The 19,957-nt window shown below is 39.0% G+C and overlaps 1 protein-coding gene across 3 annotated transcripts in view; it reads left to right on the top strand.

Annotated features, from left to right (window-relative positions):
* The window catches only part of ARK2N (arkadia (RNF111) N-terminal like PKA signaling regulator 2N), a 37,802-nt gene extending 20,588 nt beyond the window's left edge, over positions 1 to 17,214 (top strand). Inside the window, exons 3-4 of one of the 3 annotated variants that reach the window (XR_013777209.1) lie at positions 849 to 5,514; positions 5,564 to 7,275. Coding sequence is in view for 2 of the 3 variants with exons in the window: in XM_079330739.1 (XP_079186865.1) it covers positions 849 to 1,303 (455 nt within the window). In the remaining variant the exon portion in view is untranslated. Of the gene's footprint in view, positions 1 to 848; positions 7,276 to 12,915; positions 13,099 to 17,050 lie in introns of those variants that run through there. The other 2 variants (XM_079330740.1, XM_079330739.1) reach the window with 2 other exon arrangements.
* Positions 17,215 to 19,957: the final 2,743 nt, after the last annotated feature.

The raw sequence follows: 19,957 nt of genomic DNA on the forward strand, positions 1-19,957 counted from the left end.
TGATATGTAGAGCAAGGCCGTGAGGATTGTCCTTCTCTTCTGGCTGCTGCAGTTCTTCCTGGTAGTCCCAAATCCAGTGATTTCCACTGTCCTATTGAAGTGCAGCTGGACACAGAGCAGTTTCCTTCCAACCATTCCCTGTTTTCTGCTCTGCCCGGGGCTGGCTGTAGGAATGGTGTCTCAGGGCAGGGTCCTGGCTGCTGTGGGGCTGCTCGGGGCTCCCTGGGGTGCAGGTTGTCCCTGTGTCCATCACACCTGACAGAGGATGCTCTCCCCTGCTGTGTCAGCACACCACTCACATGACTCACCCTGTGTTTTGTGTCGTATGTCCTCCTCATTGGCGTTCTGTGTGCTTCCCAAAAATCAGGCCAAGAGCTTTGGGTCAATTCCACCTGTGTTTAGCAGCCCATTTATAAAAGGGTCTGAGTGTGTAAGTAAAATTCATCTAATTATTCAGGTTTGTCAGTTAAAAAATAGCATTTTGGATTGCATCTTAATAGGACTAAACATGTTACTGTATAATATTTTTCCTACCTTCAGTTGAATTTGAAACAAATTGCAAGGGAACTGGAGCAATTTGGTAAAAAAAAGACACTTTTGTGACAGAATTGTCAGAGACTTCTAGAATAAAAATAAGTTCGATGCCAAAGTTTATATTATAACCTCAGTGGGTGTAAAATTTTATTATAAGAGTAATACTGTTGGTTAATATATGCTGATTCCTCTCCTGTTGTCATACCCAAGGGGCAGAATTAGAAAAGTTGTTTTCCTCAGTTAACATGCCTTAATAAACAATATTATGTTCTTACTTAACGATGTCTTATCAAATGGCCTCAATGTCTTTAAAGCTGGCTTCAGTCGTGCTGGGGGATCTGGAGGAGCGACCAGGGAAATTCCAGGATTGCTTGACAGGGGCACCGTGTGGGATAGGAACTGCATAGGCAATGTGCTGGAAGAGGCCATGAACTGCTTTGCCGAGATGCAGAGGCAGACAGAGGAGAAATTCCGCATGTGGATAGAAAAGCTAACCCGTCTTGACACGGACGAAGAGAGCAAGCAGCAACTGGAGCCCAGGGAACCTAAAATCCAACTAGTTGGCCAAAGAACCCCCCCTACCACACAGTCAGGGGCTTTTGTGCAGATGCCTGATAGCCAAGTGCTTCCTCAGCAGCCGTTTAATTCATGTGTGGGCTGTCAAAATGCCGATGCCGCCACAGAGTTTCCAGCGACTTTTAATAACAATTTTCCACCTGTCTTTCCAGAGAATGGGAATATGGCAGAGCCTGATCTGAATCAATCATAAACTTTAAAAAAAAATTAAAAAAAAAAATCTGGTATTTGCAATCTTGATGTTATTTTGGATTCTGCTAAAAATGAGGTTTGGTTTTTTTCCTTGTATGTGTTTGTTTTGTTTTCTGTTTTGGGTTTTATTACCATGATATTGTTTGTTTTTCTTAATTTATGGTGAATATATGTAGTTTTAAAAAAATCACAGTATACCCACCTGCATGTGCCAGTTCACACATATAAACACCTTTAAAGGTGTAGAGGGGGAGCCACCCTAAGCTTTCATCACCAAACTTGAGAAAATATAACTAAGAATCCTTGTCTAGATACCCCAAAAGCAGTAGGGCTATGTTTGCTACAATAGGAGCATTCAGGGTATTCATCCAGATGCCCTTTTTGCATGTTAAAACATTTATATAAAGAAATAAGTTTTTTATATTTAAAGAAATTCAGACTAGATTCAGACCCATGACATTTCCTTAACTCTCTGTTGCAGCTTGAACATGCCACGTATTAGCTACTTCATTTTTAGGCAGAACTAATAAATAATCTTACCCTAAAAATTTAGCTGTCTATAACAAGCGTGCACAGCAGATTTAATTCCCTTTCTTGTCTCCCATTCAGCAGTTCATTCAGACCAGGGTTTTTCATCAGAGTCACTGCTGTGTTACCCGTGGCATGTTTATGGAGGCAGCGTGCACACACAGGCACATGCACACGTGTGTGCTTGGATTGGGGGCAGCTCATCTCCACCAATTCCAGGTGTCTGCTCTGCTGTTCCCTGGGTCTCAGTGGGAAGAGATAAGCCCTCCTGGCAGTGTCTTTCTCTCCCATGAGTTGTCCCTAACCTTGCTTATCAGCAGTCCTTAAGAGATAACTTTGGGGTGAGATGAGTCACCCCAACCTGCTTCCTCCTGTAAATACAGCCCAGCCACATCCTTCACGCTGGAATAAAAACAATCCTGTCTGCCCTCAGATAAGCAGCCATCAGGGGATGGGTTGAGCCTGGGCACAGGAATTTAAAGGAAGGCTTGATAAGCAGACACCATGGTGGTCTGGTGGCCTGGGTCAGTCCAGACCATGCATGAGCACCACCAAATCATCCTTCACTTGTGATGGGGAATGCCACAGCATCAGATCCATTTAAGCAAGGCAACAATTTGCTGTTTTGTGGGTTCTTTTTTTTTCTTTTTTTTTTGTACTAATAGTTATCCTGAATAGGCAGGCTTGAAACTGTGATGTTTAAAGTAGGGTTTCTTTAAACTGTATATTAGAAATATTTAATTCTTACTGTTATTGTTACTCATGGGGATTTTTTGGTCACTTCTCCAATAAGGCCTTCTTTCATGTGAAGTAACTTCTCTGTAGCTACCAAAAAAATGTGTATTTATCATCAGGTAGAACTTGATAGAAGTTTCTAATGAAAATTAAATCAAAATTTTTACAATGGAAAATGAAAGTCTGCAGTTTGAATAAAGAAAACACTTAGGTCTCCTTTAGCTAAGTTACTCTGCTTTTTAAACCACAGTTGCTTTTTTCCTAATTATTTTAGTTTGCTTACTTTTCCTTATGTTGGGAGTAACCACAGTGTCTTCTCTAGGTCAGGATTTTTTTTTACCCTCCCTGAAGTCAGTGGGAGTTTTTCCATCAATTTATGTGACAGTTTGGATCAAACCTGTAACAGGAACTCAAGAAATACTATTTGTTATCAGTATAATATCAGCACTGGTATTTTAACATTATTCTTGTCTTAGACTTACTTTTTTTAACAGTATATGATGCCTTCATTAAAAAAAAAAAAAAGAGGTTAGAGATCTGTGTTATTTTCAGAGTAACTGTTTGAAAGACTATGCAGGAGATAATTTTTAAGTATGGGATAAAGTCTTTTCAGATCACCTTCATGCATAATTTTGATACAAAGATTTTGATACAAACTTGTTAGAAAACTCCCTTGTCTGAAATTATGTGCATTTCAGGTAAAAGTTAAACAAGTTATTCTATGTTTGATTGCAGTTTAAAAGCTTATCCTCATCTGTTTAAAAAGATCTTTCAGGGAGGAGTATTTGGTGATAAAATTTGGTGATAAAACAACCCCCATCCTTCTGGTGTTCACAGATATTTTATATATATATATATATGAATATATATATATATGAATCTCTTTATGATGATGATAAGAGCAAAATATTTTAAAGCATGACAACTCTACAAATCTTCCTGTGCATGCAGAAGCAGCTTTTTGCAGTGACTGGTTTATTTTAATGTGTATGTCTGTAAGCATGCCCATAGTCTTTTTTGTAAAATAGTATAAATGGAACAATTAGGTATTTCAGAACAAATTGTGTAAGGAGTTCAGTTGAGTTTATTTATCTCTCAGACTGAAACATCTTTACATATGTATCTCATAAATGGATAATAACTTAATTAGGTATGTAGCCAGTGACATTTCTGCAAATGTTCAATGTATTGGTCAGGTAGTCTTTTATAAAGAAAAAAAAAAAAAAATTGAAATTAATCAGTGTATGAATAGATAAAAAATTGTGTTTGGTTACTGGAGGCAAAAATTTAAATATTTTATGTTTTCCATCACTGTTAACTGTTATTTTCAATGCAAACAGCTGTGAACATAAAAGAATAAGCAGAGAATGACAGAAACAGACTTTAAAGCTGTCCTCTTTCTAGGATAAAATTACCTCAAGGCTCCTAGACGACTGAGGGAATAGTTCCTATTAGATATAATTTTAACTTAATTTACCCACAAAAGCCACCTGGCTAAAGGCTAAAACCACTTGTGCAAAATCAGTGGCCATAAATTGTTTTGTGAATGGTAAATAATGTTTCCTTTGGCCACTCATTCCACTTGGCTCAAAAACAAATCTTCAGTTTTGTCACAAACCCTCTCTTGGAAATGAAAAGTGTGCACAGATGTGCACAGCTGAGTATCTGCTCCATGAGCTTTTCCAGGTGTGGGGAATTATGAAACTGAGAGGGGAACCCCACCTTCCTGTAATTCAGGTGTAGCACAGCCTGCCATTGCCCATAAACAGAGCAAATCAGGAAATTTCCCCATGAACAGGAGCAATTCTCTTCTTGCTCTGTATTCTGAATCTGGGAGGTACAGAGCCCTGAAGGAACCAAACTCCAGGTACCAAAACTAGTGATGATTCTGTGTTTTAGCTGTGTGTAATAGTCTTTGGCATCTCTTTGAGAAAACAGGTTCAACACAGTTTCAGATTTTTACTTTTTTTTTTTGCCTCCTGGGAATATTTTCACTATATTTTTACGACATGGCTGCAGTTGAGTTTGTCATGATTTCCATTGTAAGCTCTTATTTTCAAAGGGCTTCGACTAGAAACCCTCAGGGAGTTAAAATTTCTTCAGATGAAATTTTAACATAAATTTTTATCTTACCCATTCTGTATCTCATGGAAACAGTCTGACTTATCTGAAACTACTTTAGGACTATCGGAAGAAAACTCATCTACTTTTCAACCCTGAATTACATTTCAAATGTATGTTTATACTCACATCTCATCAAAGTACTTCAAAACCACCAAATTTAACAAGTAGGGGAGAAATCAGTAGGAGTTTTGCACAGACATGGAGAACCACAGATAATTTAGAGTTTCTCTAATTGCCCCAGGATTTATACTTCAGAATGGTGAAAAGAAACATTTTAGTTCCTTTAAGGAATTTTACTTGTGGTTTGAACAGGTCAGATGCATGGGGTCAGGTATAGATGGTGCAATTCCAGGGATGATGGTGCCAGCTCAGACCTACCTGGCCTGTTCATAAAATCATGGAATGATTTGGATTGGAAGGGACCTTAAAGTTCCTCCAGTTCCACCCTCCTGCCATGGGCAGGGACTCCTTCCACTACCCCAGGCTGCTCCAAGCCCCATCCAGCATCTCCTGGGACCCTTCCAGGGGTGGAGGCAGCCACAGCTCCTCTGGTTCAGTCTCCTGTATTATCACTTTTAATGTTGAATTGTATGTTTTCAATATGACAGCTGTTCAGCTTGGAGGAGTGCAGCACCCACACAACCCTGGAGTTGGGATTTAGCAGCAGGTGAAACACAGAGGTTTTGGTTTCATGTGTTTCGTGAAGCTGCAAAAGAAGCAAGCCTTTATATATGAAGGCTCAGTTTAAATTCCACTAAATGTCAAACTGACATTGCAGTAAAAGGATTTCCTTCTAGAATCAGTCACTTTTTTAGGAGTCCAGGGGCTTCACTCTGCAGTGTTTTTACAGGTTGGACTGCAGGTTCTTGCCAAGGCATTCATGCTCCTTTCAGTGGGGTTTGGTAAGGAAGATTTTTAGGAATAAATATTAGAATGGTCAGGTTTTATTTAGGAAAAAAACCTCATACAGCTTAAAACTCAAGGCAATGAAACTTTTTTCATATTTTCTATTACGGAAATAGTGCAGGGAAAAAAAAGGAGTCAAAATGTAGAACTTTCAGTGTCATTTTTAACAGTACTAGGACAAAATAATTCAGGCAGAAATACACATCTATTTTTTTAAAATCAGTGTCTTTTAGTGTTTGTGCAGGATTGTTGGTTATTTTATCTGAGCTGCTAGGGTAAAGACTGGAAAACCAATCTTAACTTCAATGAAACAGTATTATGTTTGGCAATTATGTTACAAATTTGGACATATTTATTGTCACTATTTTCTCCTTTAATATATTTTGTCTCTTTCTGTACCCACGTACTATATGTGGATTAATTTATAATATGTCAAGGGCATTAAGAAATTAAACCCTAGTCCCATTGATAGCAGTAGAAATTTTCTACTGGTTTTAATGGAGCTAGCATTTAATCTCATTAAAAATTGGCATTACTCTGCAGCTTTTTGTCCAGAGTCCTCCAGCTGACCTTGAGGGGAATCTTTGCCTGATGGGGGTGTGTAATTCAGGCCAGTTGGGTAGTGTTTTTAAAATAATGGGGGTCTGCACTGTGACCACTGCAGTTACACGTGTTAGAACAAATGCACTGTGTGATTTGTACTGTAGAAGCCAAAATATTCAGGCTGATTGATAGAGATGGACAGTACCTTGCAAAACACGAAGCCAGAAATTGGCCTTTCTCACAAATTTCATTAGCCTCTTGGTGTTAGGTCAGCAAAATGAAGGCACATGGAAAAATAGGCTTATTGAGTTAGGAGGGATTTCAAGTGCAGAGTGATGGAACAGGGGATTAGTCTGGACCATCAGAGGCTGTGGAAAGCTGCAGTTTGTGCTTGGGAAAGTGGGATATTTTGTGCAGGGGTTCATGTTTGCTGCCTTTTCCTGATGGAAGTTGTATTAACACAGGGAATTATTTACTCTTTTTAACTGCCATGGCTGTGTAAGGGTGTGACAGTTTCCAAAGCCCTCCTGAGACACTTCTCCAGGTAAAATTGGGGAAGAGATCTGGTTGATATACCTGCTGCCATAATTACTGCATTGTTAGGCAGCATCACAGAAAATGGGTCCTGTAATGAGATACAAATTGGATGACACTTCCCAGTATTCTCAATCCATAGCCATATTCCATGTGCCTTTGCTTGACGCACAATTAAAAATGCTTTATTATCTTCATTCATGATTTGGTAAATTAAATCCAAGATATTTTCCATCTAGTCATCAAAAAGCCTGAAAGTATGAATGTTGTTCAGCGAGACTTGAATTTTTGAGATTTCTTTTCATGTGATATATTAAAAAGCATCAAGTCTGAGAGCAGATAATAATTTGATCATGTTGTTTTGATTTTATTTTATTATTATGGTTAAGAAAAAACACCAAACAGAAAAGCTTTACTGTGTGATATGAAGGAAAATGTCAGGAAAGTGGATTCACTGAAAAAGTTCACTTTATGATTTTAGAGAGAATGTTGTTACACTGCTATTGTTTTTTATTGTATTTACAATGTATTATTTGCTTAACCCTGTAAATTTTGAAATGTAACTACTGTAACCTGGAATAAATAAATAAATCTAAATAGCAATGAAGTGTTTCATGTTGCTAAAGAGTACAAAAAAGCACAGATCTCCAGCTCCCACTCCCCTTTGGGAATTGTTTGAGGGTTCAGGTAGTTTGTGCCATTTGAGCTGCACATACTTTTGAAGTGGCAGGTCTGGGTCAAGTTTTAATTAATGCCAGGTTGGTATTGCTTATCTGAAATGAAAAGGCTGTCACTCCACCCTGTAGTCTTGTGTATCAGTACTTCCTGTTAACTGATGTGTCCACTGTGAAATTATTTTGACAAGTCACTTAGGATAAGTCTTTTAGGTTTTGGCACACAAAATACGATTATTTTGATTATGATCATGTGACTTTAAAATTCAATAGGTAATAAAGCCCATTCTATGTTTTGTGTAATCTGGAAGTAAATGGGAATTACCTCTTAAATTTAAGCAACAAGTGTAAATGAGGGCATTCTTAGGTATTTAATTGCTTTAAAATGTCTCAGTATTGTCCTTTGTTCCATAGAAATCAATTCAATTAGAGTAGTGAGGCCGAGACCATCTCGCAGCCAGGGGTGGGGGTGAGGCTGGCTGTGTCTCCTGGGGCTCTGTGTAGCCTTTCTAGCCATTGCACCTTTCCCAAAAGCATTCCTAAGCACTGCTTCTAAACTCCTCAAACATTCACCAGTTAAAAATAGCTCAGTGATTGGAGGGGAATGTTGTTTTCAGCCAGGCTGAGCTCCTCTGCTCCTTAGCCTTGAGCAAGCTGCAGGCTGCTGCCTGCCTCAGTTTCCCCCGTGGATTGAGAGGTTAATAACCATCTCAGAGCTGTCCAGGATCCTCTAATGGAGAGCTTTTTGTAACAACAAAGTGCTGTAATTATTGTTGCTGTTATTACTGTACTGTTCTGTGTGTCTTAAAAGTTGGGATGATATTCACACCTAAACACAGTTCCGTGTCTGTTCCTTGCAGAGACACTGATGGCTCCAGAGGGTACTTCAGACCACTGAGATTAGGCTTTTAATTTTGGACTTACTTTAATCGGGATAGTTCTCTGGAGATTTCAGTCTTTTTTTCCTCAACTTGTAGAGGGAATTTAGCAAATTTTAAATCCCATCCCTGAGGCTGGAATTCATCTTGTGGAACTCTAGCACTGTAAAATTCAAGTGCCTGGGCTAAGGTGGTGTCTAAGCTGTTTGCTGGGGAAGGAGGGGAGGTGGTGCTCTTGATGCTCCAAGCTGCAATTTCCAGGCTGAGGTTATCTGACTCTGGAATTTCTCTCCCTGGCTGCTGAGGGAAGGAGTTTAGGTGATGAGCTCTGCTCAGCCTGCCTAAATGTAAGAAAGATGAAGAGAAAAAATGACTTGTAATCATAGAATGGTTTGGGTGGAAAGAGACCTTAAAGCTCATCCAGTGCCACCCCCTGCCATGGGCAGGGACACTTTCCACTGTCCCAGGTTGCTCCAATTCCCATCCAGCCTGGCCTTGGGCACTGCCAGGGATGCAGGGGCAGCCACACCTGCTCTGGGCACCCTGTGCCAGCCCTGCCCACCCTCCCAGCCAGCAATTCCTCCCCAGTATCCCACCCAGCCCTGCCCTCTGGAAGCCATTCCCTGTGTCATGCCTTGTCCCCAGTCCCTCTGCAGCTCTCCTTTGGGCCCTGGCAGGGGCTCTGAGCTCTCCCTGGAGTTCAAGCACCTGCAGCTCTCAGCCTATCCTCACAAATTCCAAGGACTTAATTCCCCACTCAGGTTCTGCCATCCAATATCTCGTGTTTCCTCTGCAATGATAGACAGCCTGTGCAGTGCAAAGGGACAGTGCTTCTTCTGGAATGGCTCCTTTTAACCTACAGCTAAAATTTTACACTTGAGTTCCCCTTTTTGCTTGTGCTGCTATTATGATGAAGCAAGGGATAATAGGAGTGTGGATCTTACAGCATGGGTTAGGCTGCTGAGTGTTGAGGTGTGGCTCTAAGAAAAGCAAGGGAGCAGGTAGCAGATGAGAAGTGATTTGATTTTCTGTGTTGCAAGTTTAAAATGAGAATTGGTATGTGTAGACCTGGTTTTGTGCATGTGACTCCTGATTCAGTTGTTCAGAGTGGAATTAGTTTTGATGAACTGTGTAAATTGAGGGAGAAGTGGACACTTGGAAATGCTGTCCCCGTGATGACCTCTGCCTCTGAATTCTTTGGGAAAGAAAAAAAGAAAGAAGGCTTTCCCTCCTCCCTTATAGCATTAAATGTCAGCAGCTGTATTTTGCTGCTGGTACTTATTAACTTTCAGCCTTGCCTTTTTCAAGCATTTATTGCTTTAGAAATGAATTAATGCTTGTCACCAGGGAAATGTACTTCTTCCAGCTACCTTGGGTCCTCAAAAGATGTAATTTTTCTGAAGCAGATAGTTTAAATTACTGACCAGGGAACCTCATAACTGTTCTACATTAAGTCTTGATTCTGGCATGGTTTGTCTTGATGTCTGTTTTTTAATCTGTTGAAATCCTGTTAGAATCAGTAATTACGTTTGTGTCTCTATTATAAAGAAAATATGATGAATTACATCTCTGGTTGTAGTTAATCCTTTTTTACCTTTTCAACCTGAAAGCATTTTTTCACTTTATTTCCTAGCTGAAGCCAATTGTCATTATTTCTTGGTACCATGCATTCACTTTGATCACATCACTGGATGATCACATATTTGGCTAGGGAAGTAGTATTTATTTCCAAATTTAACCATTCCTGTCCCATCCATGCAGCACTGAAAAGGAAACAGACTTTTGGGAACAGAGGATTCTTTAAACTTTTTTTTTCACATGCCTTCACTGCAGCTTTCATCTAGTTGTTGCCTGCAACTTCTTTACTGTTTGGTTTTGTGCGGTTTTTGTTGACTTTTTTTTGAACACACATAAGCATTTATGCTTATTTCTTTTTTTATAAATATGGGGAATCTGAGGATTTGTTGCAGTTTGGTGGCCATTAGCTTGGCTTTGTTAGTCATTTGCTGGTGATAGGTGTGGATAAACCTGGTGTTGGGGGCCTTTCCAAATTTCCAGATCAGATCCTGAAAGGCAAGGCTGAGAATTGCAGAAATACATCTCTGCTGTGATTGCTTTGTAAACAGGCAGCTTATTTGGGGTTCTTTTTTCCAGATTGTTAAATTGGTGGCTATTACCCTGACAAATATAATTACAGTATGTAAATTATATTGAAAATATTTTTGTCTGTTTGATGTATACTGAATTTAAACTAAGTTATAAGGTGTGCTCTTTGGAAGTGTGGAAGATACAAGAGTGGAGCTACAGATAACAAGTTTATGCTTGTATTTCCTACTGATGAAGACTTTCACACAAGTTATTTCTATGGGTAGGTGATGAGAATATCACTCTGCATGTATATACATTTATTATACATTTTTGCATGATTATACATGTAGGAGTGGTACAATTTTGACTTGAGACTATTGGTGCCTTTTGTCCAAATACAATTTTACTTGCGTAGACATGTCTATCTAAAAATCAAATTTCGCTTCTGCTTTTAGAGGTCTGAGTCAGAAGTGAGAGAAACAAAGGCCTGAAGGAACAGTCCAGAGCTCCTGAAATCTTAGATAACCTGTTGAAAAAATGGTCAAATAGTCAATATTGTACTTGACCCTCGTATCTTCTGCACTCGGCTGTTTATTTTTACAGCTCACATTATATATGTTCACGCTGAACTCTGATGATAAGACTGAAAGAAAACATGCCTCCCATGATTCAGTCCAGCCCTAACTTCTGCGTGTAATTTAATCATCAGCTGTCACAAATAATTAACTGAACACAGCCAGCTTAATTCTGAACTCGGTATTCCATTATTTTGTAATTGCCTTTTAAAAAGACAAAGATTGCCTTCCAGTTAATTATCAGGAATTCTGTTCCAGTCATAATCATCAGTGTTTCATGTTGCGAACAGTTTGGTCTTTAATACATTGGCATTTAACTACTCATTTATTTTTGTTGGGTCTGTTTTAAGTTTGTAATGTAACATTGTTTCATGGAATTGTTGTTTTGGAGGCAGGTCTGATCCGAAATATTTTTCGAATTTCTTCGTACCTTGTTGCAAAACTGATCTTTAGTATGACTTAAGCAAAATGTCACTCTCTGATGAGCTGTGGTGCTAATCATAAAGTTGGGGTTTCTGAAAATAGTCAGTTGAATTTTATTTCAGGCACCAAGTTACTAACAAACACCCCCTCCAAAAAGCCCCTAAAACCAAAATCCACTCTAAAAACCTCAGAAAAACAGCTTTTTGGAGAAGTAAATTTGAAACTTCTAGTTCATCATGTTCTTTCTGTCTTCTGTGAGCCACTTAAAACTCTGAAACCAGTTTTTGCTAAGGGCTTCATTCTATTCTTTATTGCTTGAAAATATTTCATTAGTCATTTTGTAACTCTGAAAGTCCTGTCTTCCTGAACACATTCTTAGTTTTTGATTATTTTATGTTATCCCATGCAAGTTGTACCCTCCATGTTTCACACCCATAACAAAAGGTCCTGCAGATGCTTAGAGCTCCAAGAACCTCCTTGGAGTTAAAGAATGGCAGAGAAGCTGAGCTTTGGCCCAGCCTGTGTTTCTGTCTCATCCTCATTTGTGTGGATGAAGCCTTGGTCCATAGAAAATTTTGATCCTCTCCTTTGGGGAGGGGAAACTCCAACCACTTTTCATCCAAGCTGAGTCACTGAGCTGCAGATGGGGCAAGGCATTTGGGCTAAAACACTCACATCCTCTCAGAATTTCATTATTTCTCCATTCTCTCTGCTTCCACATCAATCTTTGTCTTGAATTTGCCTGGTATTTTTCTGAGCCTCTTCTGTTTCTAGCATGCTTTCCAATTATAAGTGATTTTCATTCATCACAAAGAATTTGGTTGATCCTAACAAAACAGATCAAAAATAGGTTTTTGTTGTTTCTCAAGGACAGATTTCAGAATCAAGTAAGCAATTTTATCTCCCTCTTTCCTCCTTCATTATGGTGGCAAAAAATTCATTTGTTGAATGAAAAGCATATTTATCACTGCACTATATAATTTTGTTTCTTGTTATTCTTGATCTTAAAAAAAACCCCAACAAATACCACCAAAAACCATTTCAATTTTGAAAAATCCCCCTGCCCTTGACAGGTGACTGTTATGAATGGAAAGTTGCCTAATGTAAAATTCATTGTCACTCAATCAGTTTTATGAAAAAGTTACTTTTATTCAATCAACCCTATAATAATGTAAGCTGTCACTTCTGTAAAATTCTCTAGATAAATATCTTGTCTGCCCAATTTGATGTCCTGTAATTTATTACTTTTTTTTAATTTTATTATTTTAAACTGGAGGTTTTATCCTTTAACGATTGTAAATGTAACATTGTCAGATATGGATATGTTTATGTGTAATGTAAAAGACAGTACACAAATAACTGGTACTCTGATAAATGTGTGTTTCTGACACTTGTGTTTTTTGTGTATGCAAAAGTCAAAATGTCTCTGTAATCTCAGGCTATGTTCATTAACTGAAGTTTAATAATCCATACAATTTACCACTATGTAACTTTAAGAGCTTCATGTAGGATGCTGCATTAATCCTTAAGCAAATTATTGGTACTTTCTGAGGTATCTTTCAGTCTGTGCTGTGTTCTAACCTGTGTTGCTTTTCTCCCCTGCAGATGGACCCCCTGTTGTGGCTCACTATGATATATCAGACACAAACTCAGACCCAGAAGTGGTAAATGTGGACAATCTGTTGGCGGCTGCAGTAGTTCAAGAGCACAATAGTTCTTTAGGAAATCAAGACTCAGGATCTTCCTGGAGAACCAGAGGGCTGCTGAATGAAATGAGTGCTGATACAGGTTTGTTTAAATTCTCTGACATTTGTGCCAGCATTGCAGTTGGTGTCTCTTCTTCTCTTGCTTTCAGTATTTTTATAGTTTATGCAGCTGTAAAAGCTCCCTGTGTGGATTTTGTGAAAGGACAGGACAGGTGTTTATTAAAAAGGTCTGACATTTGTTCCAAAATAAAAGTAATGAAAATTGACAAATATTCCTGCAGTATATTTTTACACTAATTTTCTTAACTACTTTTCTTATTATTATTTTCCTTCTAATTACTACAGGGAACTTAAGGGTCTGGGGTTTTGGTGTTTTATTTTTTTTTTAATGAAAGTGCCTTAATCTTGTTACTGAATGATTGATTATGACAATCCATGCCACTCACTACTCAACTGCTCCTAATCTCATTTTCAGAATTGGGATTGCCAGTGTATGTCCCTTTTTTAAATTTCTTCTTTTGGGTTGTCTCTTATTATCTCTAAAATACGAGCTTTAATTCTTCCCATATTCCATCTGCATTTCTAGTACCCCTTAGAAAACTGGACTGTGTTTTGGATGTTAGCAGGGATTATTATGTTTCCCAAAGGTCTCCTGGCACAGGGCACCCACATGGGGAGTGTTGTGGTGGCTCTGAGCTGCTTTTCACTGTCTTAAAGAAGGGGTTAAATAAGCACAATTAGGTGGTGCTTCATAAAGAGATGTTCCATTACTATGGAGTCTACAAGTCCACAATTTGAGTATGAGAATCTCTGTGCTTTATTTTCACTGTGGTCTATTGTCCCAGCCTTTTTTAAGCTTGCCTTTGTTTTCCAAGCTCATTGGTTTTTTTTTTGCAGGACAGCAGCTGACTGATAGCTATTTGACCCCTAGCAATCCCAGTCCTTTATTAAGGGATTTATTAAACAATTAGAACAGCTGAAATCACCTATATTACAATAGCACTAATGGACAAGTACACCAAATTAATGTAAGGAAATATAAAGTGATGTTTCTTACCAAGCTTTCTTCCATTTTCCTCTTAAAATGCTGCAGTGCAGGTAGATTTTTTTTTCCTTTCTCTACATATATCCAAGGGGACTTGCAGGCAAGAGAAAACTGGATACATCAAGAGGCTTCTTCATCCCTGGGCGTGTTCATATGGATTTGGTTCTGGTGCTGTGTCCATGTCAGCAGCTGAAAGGATGATTCTCTTTTTGATCATGCCAAAAATCATACACCTTTCCCTGCAGCCTCTGTACACATCTGACTGCACCTTTGCCAGTGCTGGCCTTTTCCTACCAGGTCTAGGGTTGCACATTGGGAAAGCAGAATTTTCAAATCTTGCATCTGGCTCACAAGTGTAATCTTCAGCCAGTATCTAGTTTAGCAGACCTTAAGGAATGTGTTCCCATGGGAAAAAAAAACAACATAAGGAGCTCTATCAAAGTAAAAGATCTTATTACACTATCACATCTTAGTGCATGGGCAAATATTTGGGGCTGTTTTGCAAGCCCTGGTGGTGTAGAGCAAACAAAACATCACTTTGGGAGTCATCCTAATGTTCATGCAAAGAAATTAACAGTGTGGGCATGTTATTAGGCATGAAATTTGTGTGGCCAGAGGCTGTAAATCTGTCTGTCTGTGCTATAATCCTGATTGACACTCAGCTACTCTTACAGTATTTACTCTGTTAATCATAGATTCATGACTGCGAATTATCTTTTTGTTGTCTCAACCTAAAGTGATGGTAATATGTGGAAGCTCTTTTGGGACTCCAGTTTGTACCTCTAGGGATACTTTTTGGGGCTATTTAGGAGCTGGTTTGCTTTGCTCCTTTGCCAGACATTGTCCTGTCAGGAAAATGAAGGGTGGTTAGGCATTAAAACAAGATATTATGGCCATCCCATTCCACCCCCTGCCATGTCAGGGACACCTTCTACTGTCCCAAATTGCTCCAATTCCCATCCAGCCTGGCCTTGGGCACTGCCAGGGATCCAGGGGCAGCCACAGCTGCTCTGGGCACCCTGTGCCAGGGTGTCCTCACCCTCATAGGGAAGAATTTCTTCCCAGTGTCCATTCCAGTCCTGCCCTTGGCAATGTGAAGCCCCCAGCAAGCAAATCAAAGTCTTTGAGCACTTTAATTCCATGTTGCACAGTCTGCCCAGCCACTTCTATTAAAGAAATACCCATGACCCACTTTTGGGCTTTCTGGCAGTCAGTGATGTTTGCCAAGAAATGTTCAGCTGAACTGCAATGCTAGGAAGAGACTGTCTGGGCTACTAATTTGTTATAAGTTTAGTTGATAAATATTTTTTTTGTCTTTTGAAGTGGAAACTTCTCCTTCAGGTACCTGGCAGCACATGTGTTTATTTTCCTTGGTAACCCTAATCCAATCACCAAGAGTCCTGACTTTCCAAAAGCAGAGCATACAGCATGGTCTCTGCTCCTGCACAAGAGCTGCAGGGACTGGGGACAAGGCAGGGACAGGACACAGGCAATGGCTCCCAGTGCCAGAGGGCAGGGCTGGCTGGGATATTGGGGAGGAATTGCTGGCTGGGAGGGTGGGCAGGGCTGGCACAGGGTGCCCAGAGCAGCTGTGGCTGCCCCTGCATCCCTGGCAGTGCCCAAGGCCAGGCTGGATGGGAATTGGAGCAGCCTGGGATAGTGGAAGGTGTCCCTGCCCATGGCAGGGGGTAGCACTGGATGAATTCTAAGGTCCCTTTGAACTCAAACCATTCTATGATTCTATTTGCTTGCATCTTTCCCACATGCTTAAAGCAGTCATTAGAATGTTTCCCTGGCACTTGTTTCAAGTTTAATTTCTTCTCTCTGGTTCCTTTTAATCTCCCTGGGGGTGTAATCAGTTTTGCATTCATACACCTTTGAAATCCTGTGAATCATTATTGCTTCTCCTCCTCCTCCTCTCATATTTGACAAGGTGTCCATTCAATCTAGATACACATAAAATATTCACCTACTCTCAAATTTCCTGCTCAACAAATGACTTTTCCTCTGTGTAGTACAGCTGAGCAAGTGGTTTTTCAGAAGTAGGTAGTATCAGCTACTTCACAGCTGCCCAGCATCCCTCAGGCTAATGATAAAGAGAGACAGTGGAATTAATCATCTTCTCTTTTTCCTGCAGAAAAAAAAAAAAAAAAAGAAAAAGGGTAGAAGTTATATCTTTTAATTAATTGATTTTTCAAGAAATCTATTTTCTGTGAGAGAAATAATAATTTCAGCTGCTTTGTGTTTCCCATGGAAGTATTACCCTGTATGACTCAACACAGATTCACTAATTGGGGTGAAGAACCTTCTTAGCAGCGCTTGGCAGAAAAGGCAAAAACATGCCACACTTGCTGTTAGTATTTAGAGGGGACTTGTGGTTTGACTGACTGAAAAATTGGATGTCATTGAGGAACTCTAATAAAAAAAACCAGCACTGATGCATATGGAACTTAAGAAAACCCCTTTTTCAAGTATTCACAATAATGTTAGAGCAAATGAGTGAAGCAGCACTGCCAGAAATTGATGGGTTTGCTGTGTTTTTTCACTGACCAGCTTCCCCTAGTTTTTTATTTAAAGAAATTAAATTAATTTTCCTTGGTGTGTGGGATGTTTCTGTCCAGACTATAGGCTTTTTTAGCCATAGTATCATTCTGTTTGCTTGGATTGTTTCTTAGTATTGAAGAGATTTAGGACAGTCTAACTCTTAGCACTGTCAAAACATTTCAGCTGGAAATTCTAGTTGTTCTTGGTGCAGCAATCAGGCTTTGTTCACATTTGTGTGGCAGCACCATCACCAGACCTACTGACACTGGCTAAATCCAGTGATTTTCCTGCATCAGATATCAATTGTGAGCTGAAAAACTTGATCTAAAGAGATTTTCTAATCTCATTTGGTTTTTTGTTAGGTTGAGAAACTTCTTTTCCAGCTGATTTCTGAGTCATGTAATCTGTTAAACACTGTCTGTATTTCCATTTTCCCCATCTCCAGGTCGTTTGGATCCAGGCTTCCTTGCAGGTGACAAAATCTCTTGTGGCAATGCCCAGGCCAATGAAGAAATCAGCATTGCCTCTTCTGACAGTGAAGTGGAGATTGTTGGAGTTCAGGAACATGCCAGGTATGATTTTTTTTTTGTCTAATATTACTTTCATTTTATGAGAATGTCTGTATTACCAAAATCAATAAAGAAAGAACTGCTGGCCTTCACTTCTGTAGTTATTCATCCATGAGTGATGCCCAAAAGGCAGCAAATGTTGCACTTTTTTTTGGTTTTTTTTCTGCTTTGTTGGTCATGGTTTCCTTTAGAAAATTACCAACTTGATAGTTATTCAGATTAAATGAGTCAATATCAAATATTAACTGGCTAAAGATGTGTAGTATAGAAATACCAATATTGAGATACTAAGTGTACATATATTAGAAATACAGATTTTAAAGGAATACTTGAGTATGCAAATAGCTAAATGAAAATCTTTCTGTGGATTCTTGTTTCCTTTCAAAATATAAAGTTTTTTTTATGAACTTCCACTTTATTTATTAAACAGTAGGGGTAAAAATAAAATTATCTTTTCAATGGCTAATGTCATAAGATACCCCCTTTGGGTTAAAAATCAAATAACTTTGAATCTTGGGTTTATTTAAAGATTCAAGAGATGTCAAAGTAGGTGAGGGTAACAGTGCCAGAGGTTTCTGTCTCAGTCAGAAACCTGTGCAGCTTTTGATGTTACTCTTCATCTTTAGTCTGTGGTCTTTCCTTGGCTTAAAATATTATGAAGCAGTTGAAAAAAAACCAACATTTTCTAATAGTGTGGAGTGTGAATTTAGTGTAATATAACCAAGTTAAAACAGTACATAGACAAGCTCCTTCCAGAATTTTTTTTTTTCCTTTGTGGGTGCTCTTGAAGACAGAAGAGAGGTGTGAGGAACACAGAACAGAACTCTGTCCCTTCTCTGTATCTTTCTTGAGGAAAGAAGAAGGAAGACATGCAGGGCCCAGTTTCCCAGGCAGGAAACTTCATGGATAATACAGGCACAGCCCAGTGCTGTTGGGTGTTTAAAAAAAAAAAAAAAAGAAAATGTTCAGGTCCAGAAAGGGGTTTAGTCTTAGGTTTTAGAGCAGTGTGAAAGTCCTTGCATGACCAATTCTTTTGGAAGATGGTAATTCCTTAGGAAGCAGCTCTCCTGGCTGTTTTTGCAGCAGAGCCCAGGGCTTGGAGGGGCTTTGTGCTGATGGTGAGGGTGTGGATTCACCCTCCAGCACTGGCTGGTGTAAATCTGTGCAGCACTGCACACAGGACCCTTTGCTTCTGTCTGCCCTTTGCAAGCTTTCCATGCTGCTGCCTGGATAATTCTCACCCTTGATGGCAGTGGAAGCCTGAGCTAAATGCAGAGCTGCTGTTTAAATGGAGTTTTAGTAGATATGGACTGAAATAATTTCAACAAATCAGACTAAAAGCACTTTTCTGTGCTTTGCTTTATTCCTGTCCCCATCTCCCACAGACCAGTGTTTACTGCCTCCCTTGAATACTCACTCACACATTTCACTTGTTAGAATCCTATTTAGAATTTTATTTCTCTTGCAGGTCTAGGCTTGCAGTTATGAAGTTATCTTCAAATGCACCTTTTAGTCCCATTATGGAGTATTGATGGGCTTCTGGCAGGGTTGTCATTTGGACAAGGGTTAGGTTTTTCATCAGTATTTTCTGCATGCTTAGTTAATGTGGTGTTTGGATCCTGGTATTTATCACACTCCCTATTCCATGTCATCCTTGGGCTGGTGTGAGTTGTGACACCCTGGAGTTTGTCCATCATTTATAGTTATTTAGATTCTTAGTGAATTAGTGCAGTTTCTCATCACTGGGATATTCCTTGGCATCTACTTAAGACACCAAGTCATTTTTTTCAGTTTGTTTAATTTTTCACTGGTAGTTTTTTTTTTTTTTTTTTTTTTTAAGTGCATGCATATAAACCAGTTTTCATCTGGTTTTTCCTAGAAGGTTTTTTGGGGTTTTTATTGCCTTTACTTAGTATCTTTCCTTAGCTTCAGATTAGAAGCATCTTCCCTGAGTTCATGTTTGACTGAACATTTTGTTGTTGGTTGATTGTGTGACTAGTTTGAGGATAAACTAAGCTAAATTAACTAAACTTATTTTTTCCTGAGGTACTTTTCTGTGAGATAATTTACAGCTTGGTTTTCATCATCTTCAGGAAGAAAAGTTAGTCTTGGCTTTGCCTGAACACTGAGGACTTAGAATCACCACAGCTCCTCAGATAAAGCATCATATTTAATCTCCTCTGTCTACAAGCTTTTCTTGCCAGTTATGCTTAAAAATATTTCTCCTTAACATAAAGCTTTAAAAGAAAGAAATCTATTTGTTAGAGTTCCAGAGTTTTATTGCTAATTCTTGTAGATATATAGTTTAACTATGTGTTTTTATGACTGAAGAAGTAGTAAAAGAGCCATTCTGAACATCACATCTAAACCTAAGCAGTGTATCTGAGAAGGCAATGAGACATTTATATTCAAAGAAGTTACAGCTCAGAGAGTGAGATTTTTCATTTTATTTTGTGAAACTCCAACCAGAAGCAAGAGACCTGAGCATATAACTTAAGTAGTTTTGGAGAAAATAAATAGCACAGACTTGAATTGGAATAAATAAAATGTAAATGTCAGGGATATTTGATCAGTGCAGGAAATTTGAGTTCCCAAAATACATGTGCCTTCACAAAGAAATGGGAAAAAAGTTACCCCAGCTGCCAGAAACTTTGTGTTTATCCATACAGCCAGGAGCAGCTACAGCCACCACCAGTGTTTACAAGAGCAAAACAATTTTTGGAGCACTATCAAGTTTTATTAGTGCCTGTGAAGGATTTACAGCTGGAAATCAAGTGATCATC

The sequence above is a fragment of the Erithacus rubecula genome (genome assembly GCF_903797595.1).
Source record: "Erithacus rubecula genome assembly, chromosome: Z".
Lineage (NCBI taxonomy): Eukaryota > Metazoa > Chordata > Aves > Passeriformes > Muscicapidae > Erithacus > Erithacus rubecula.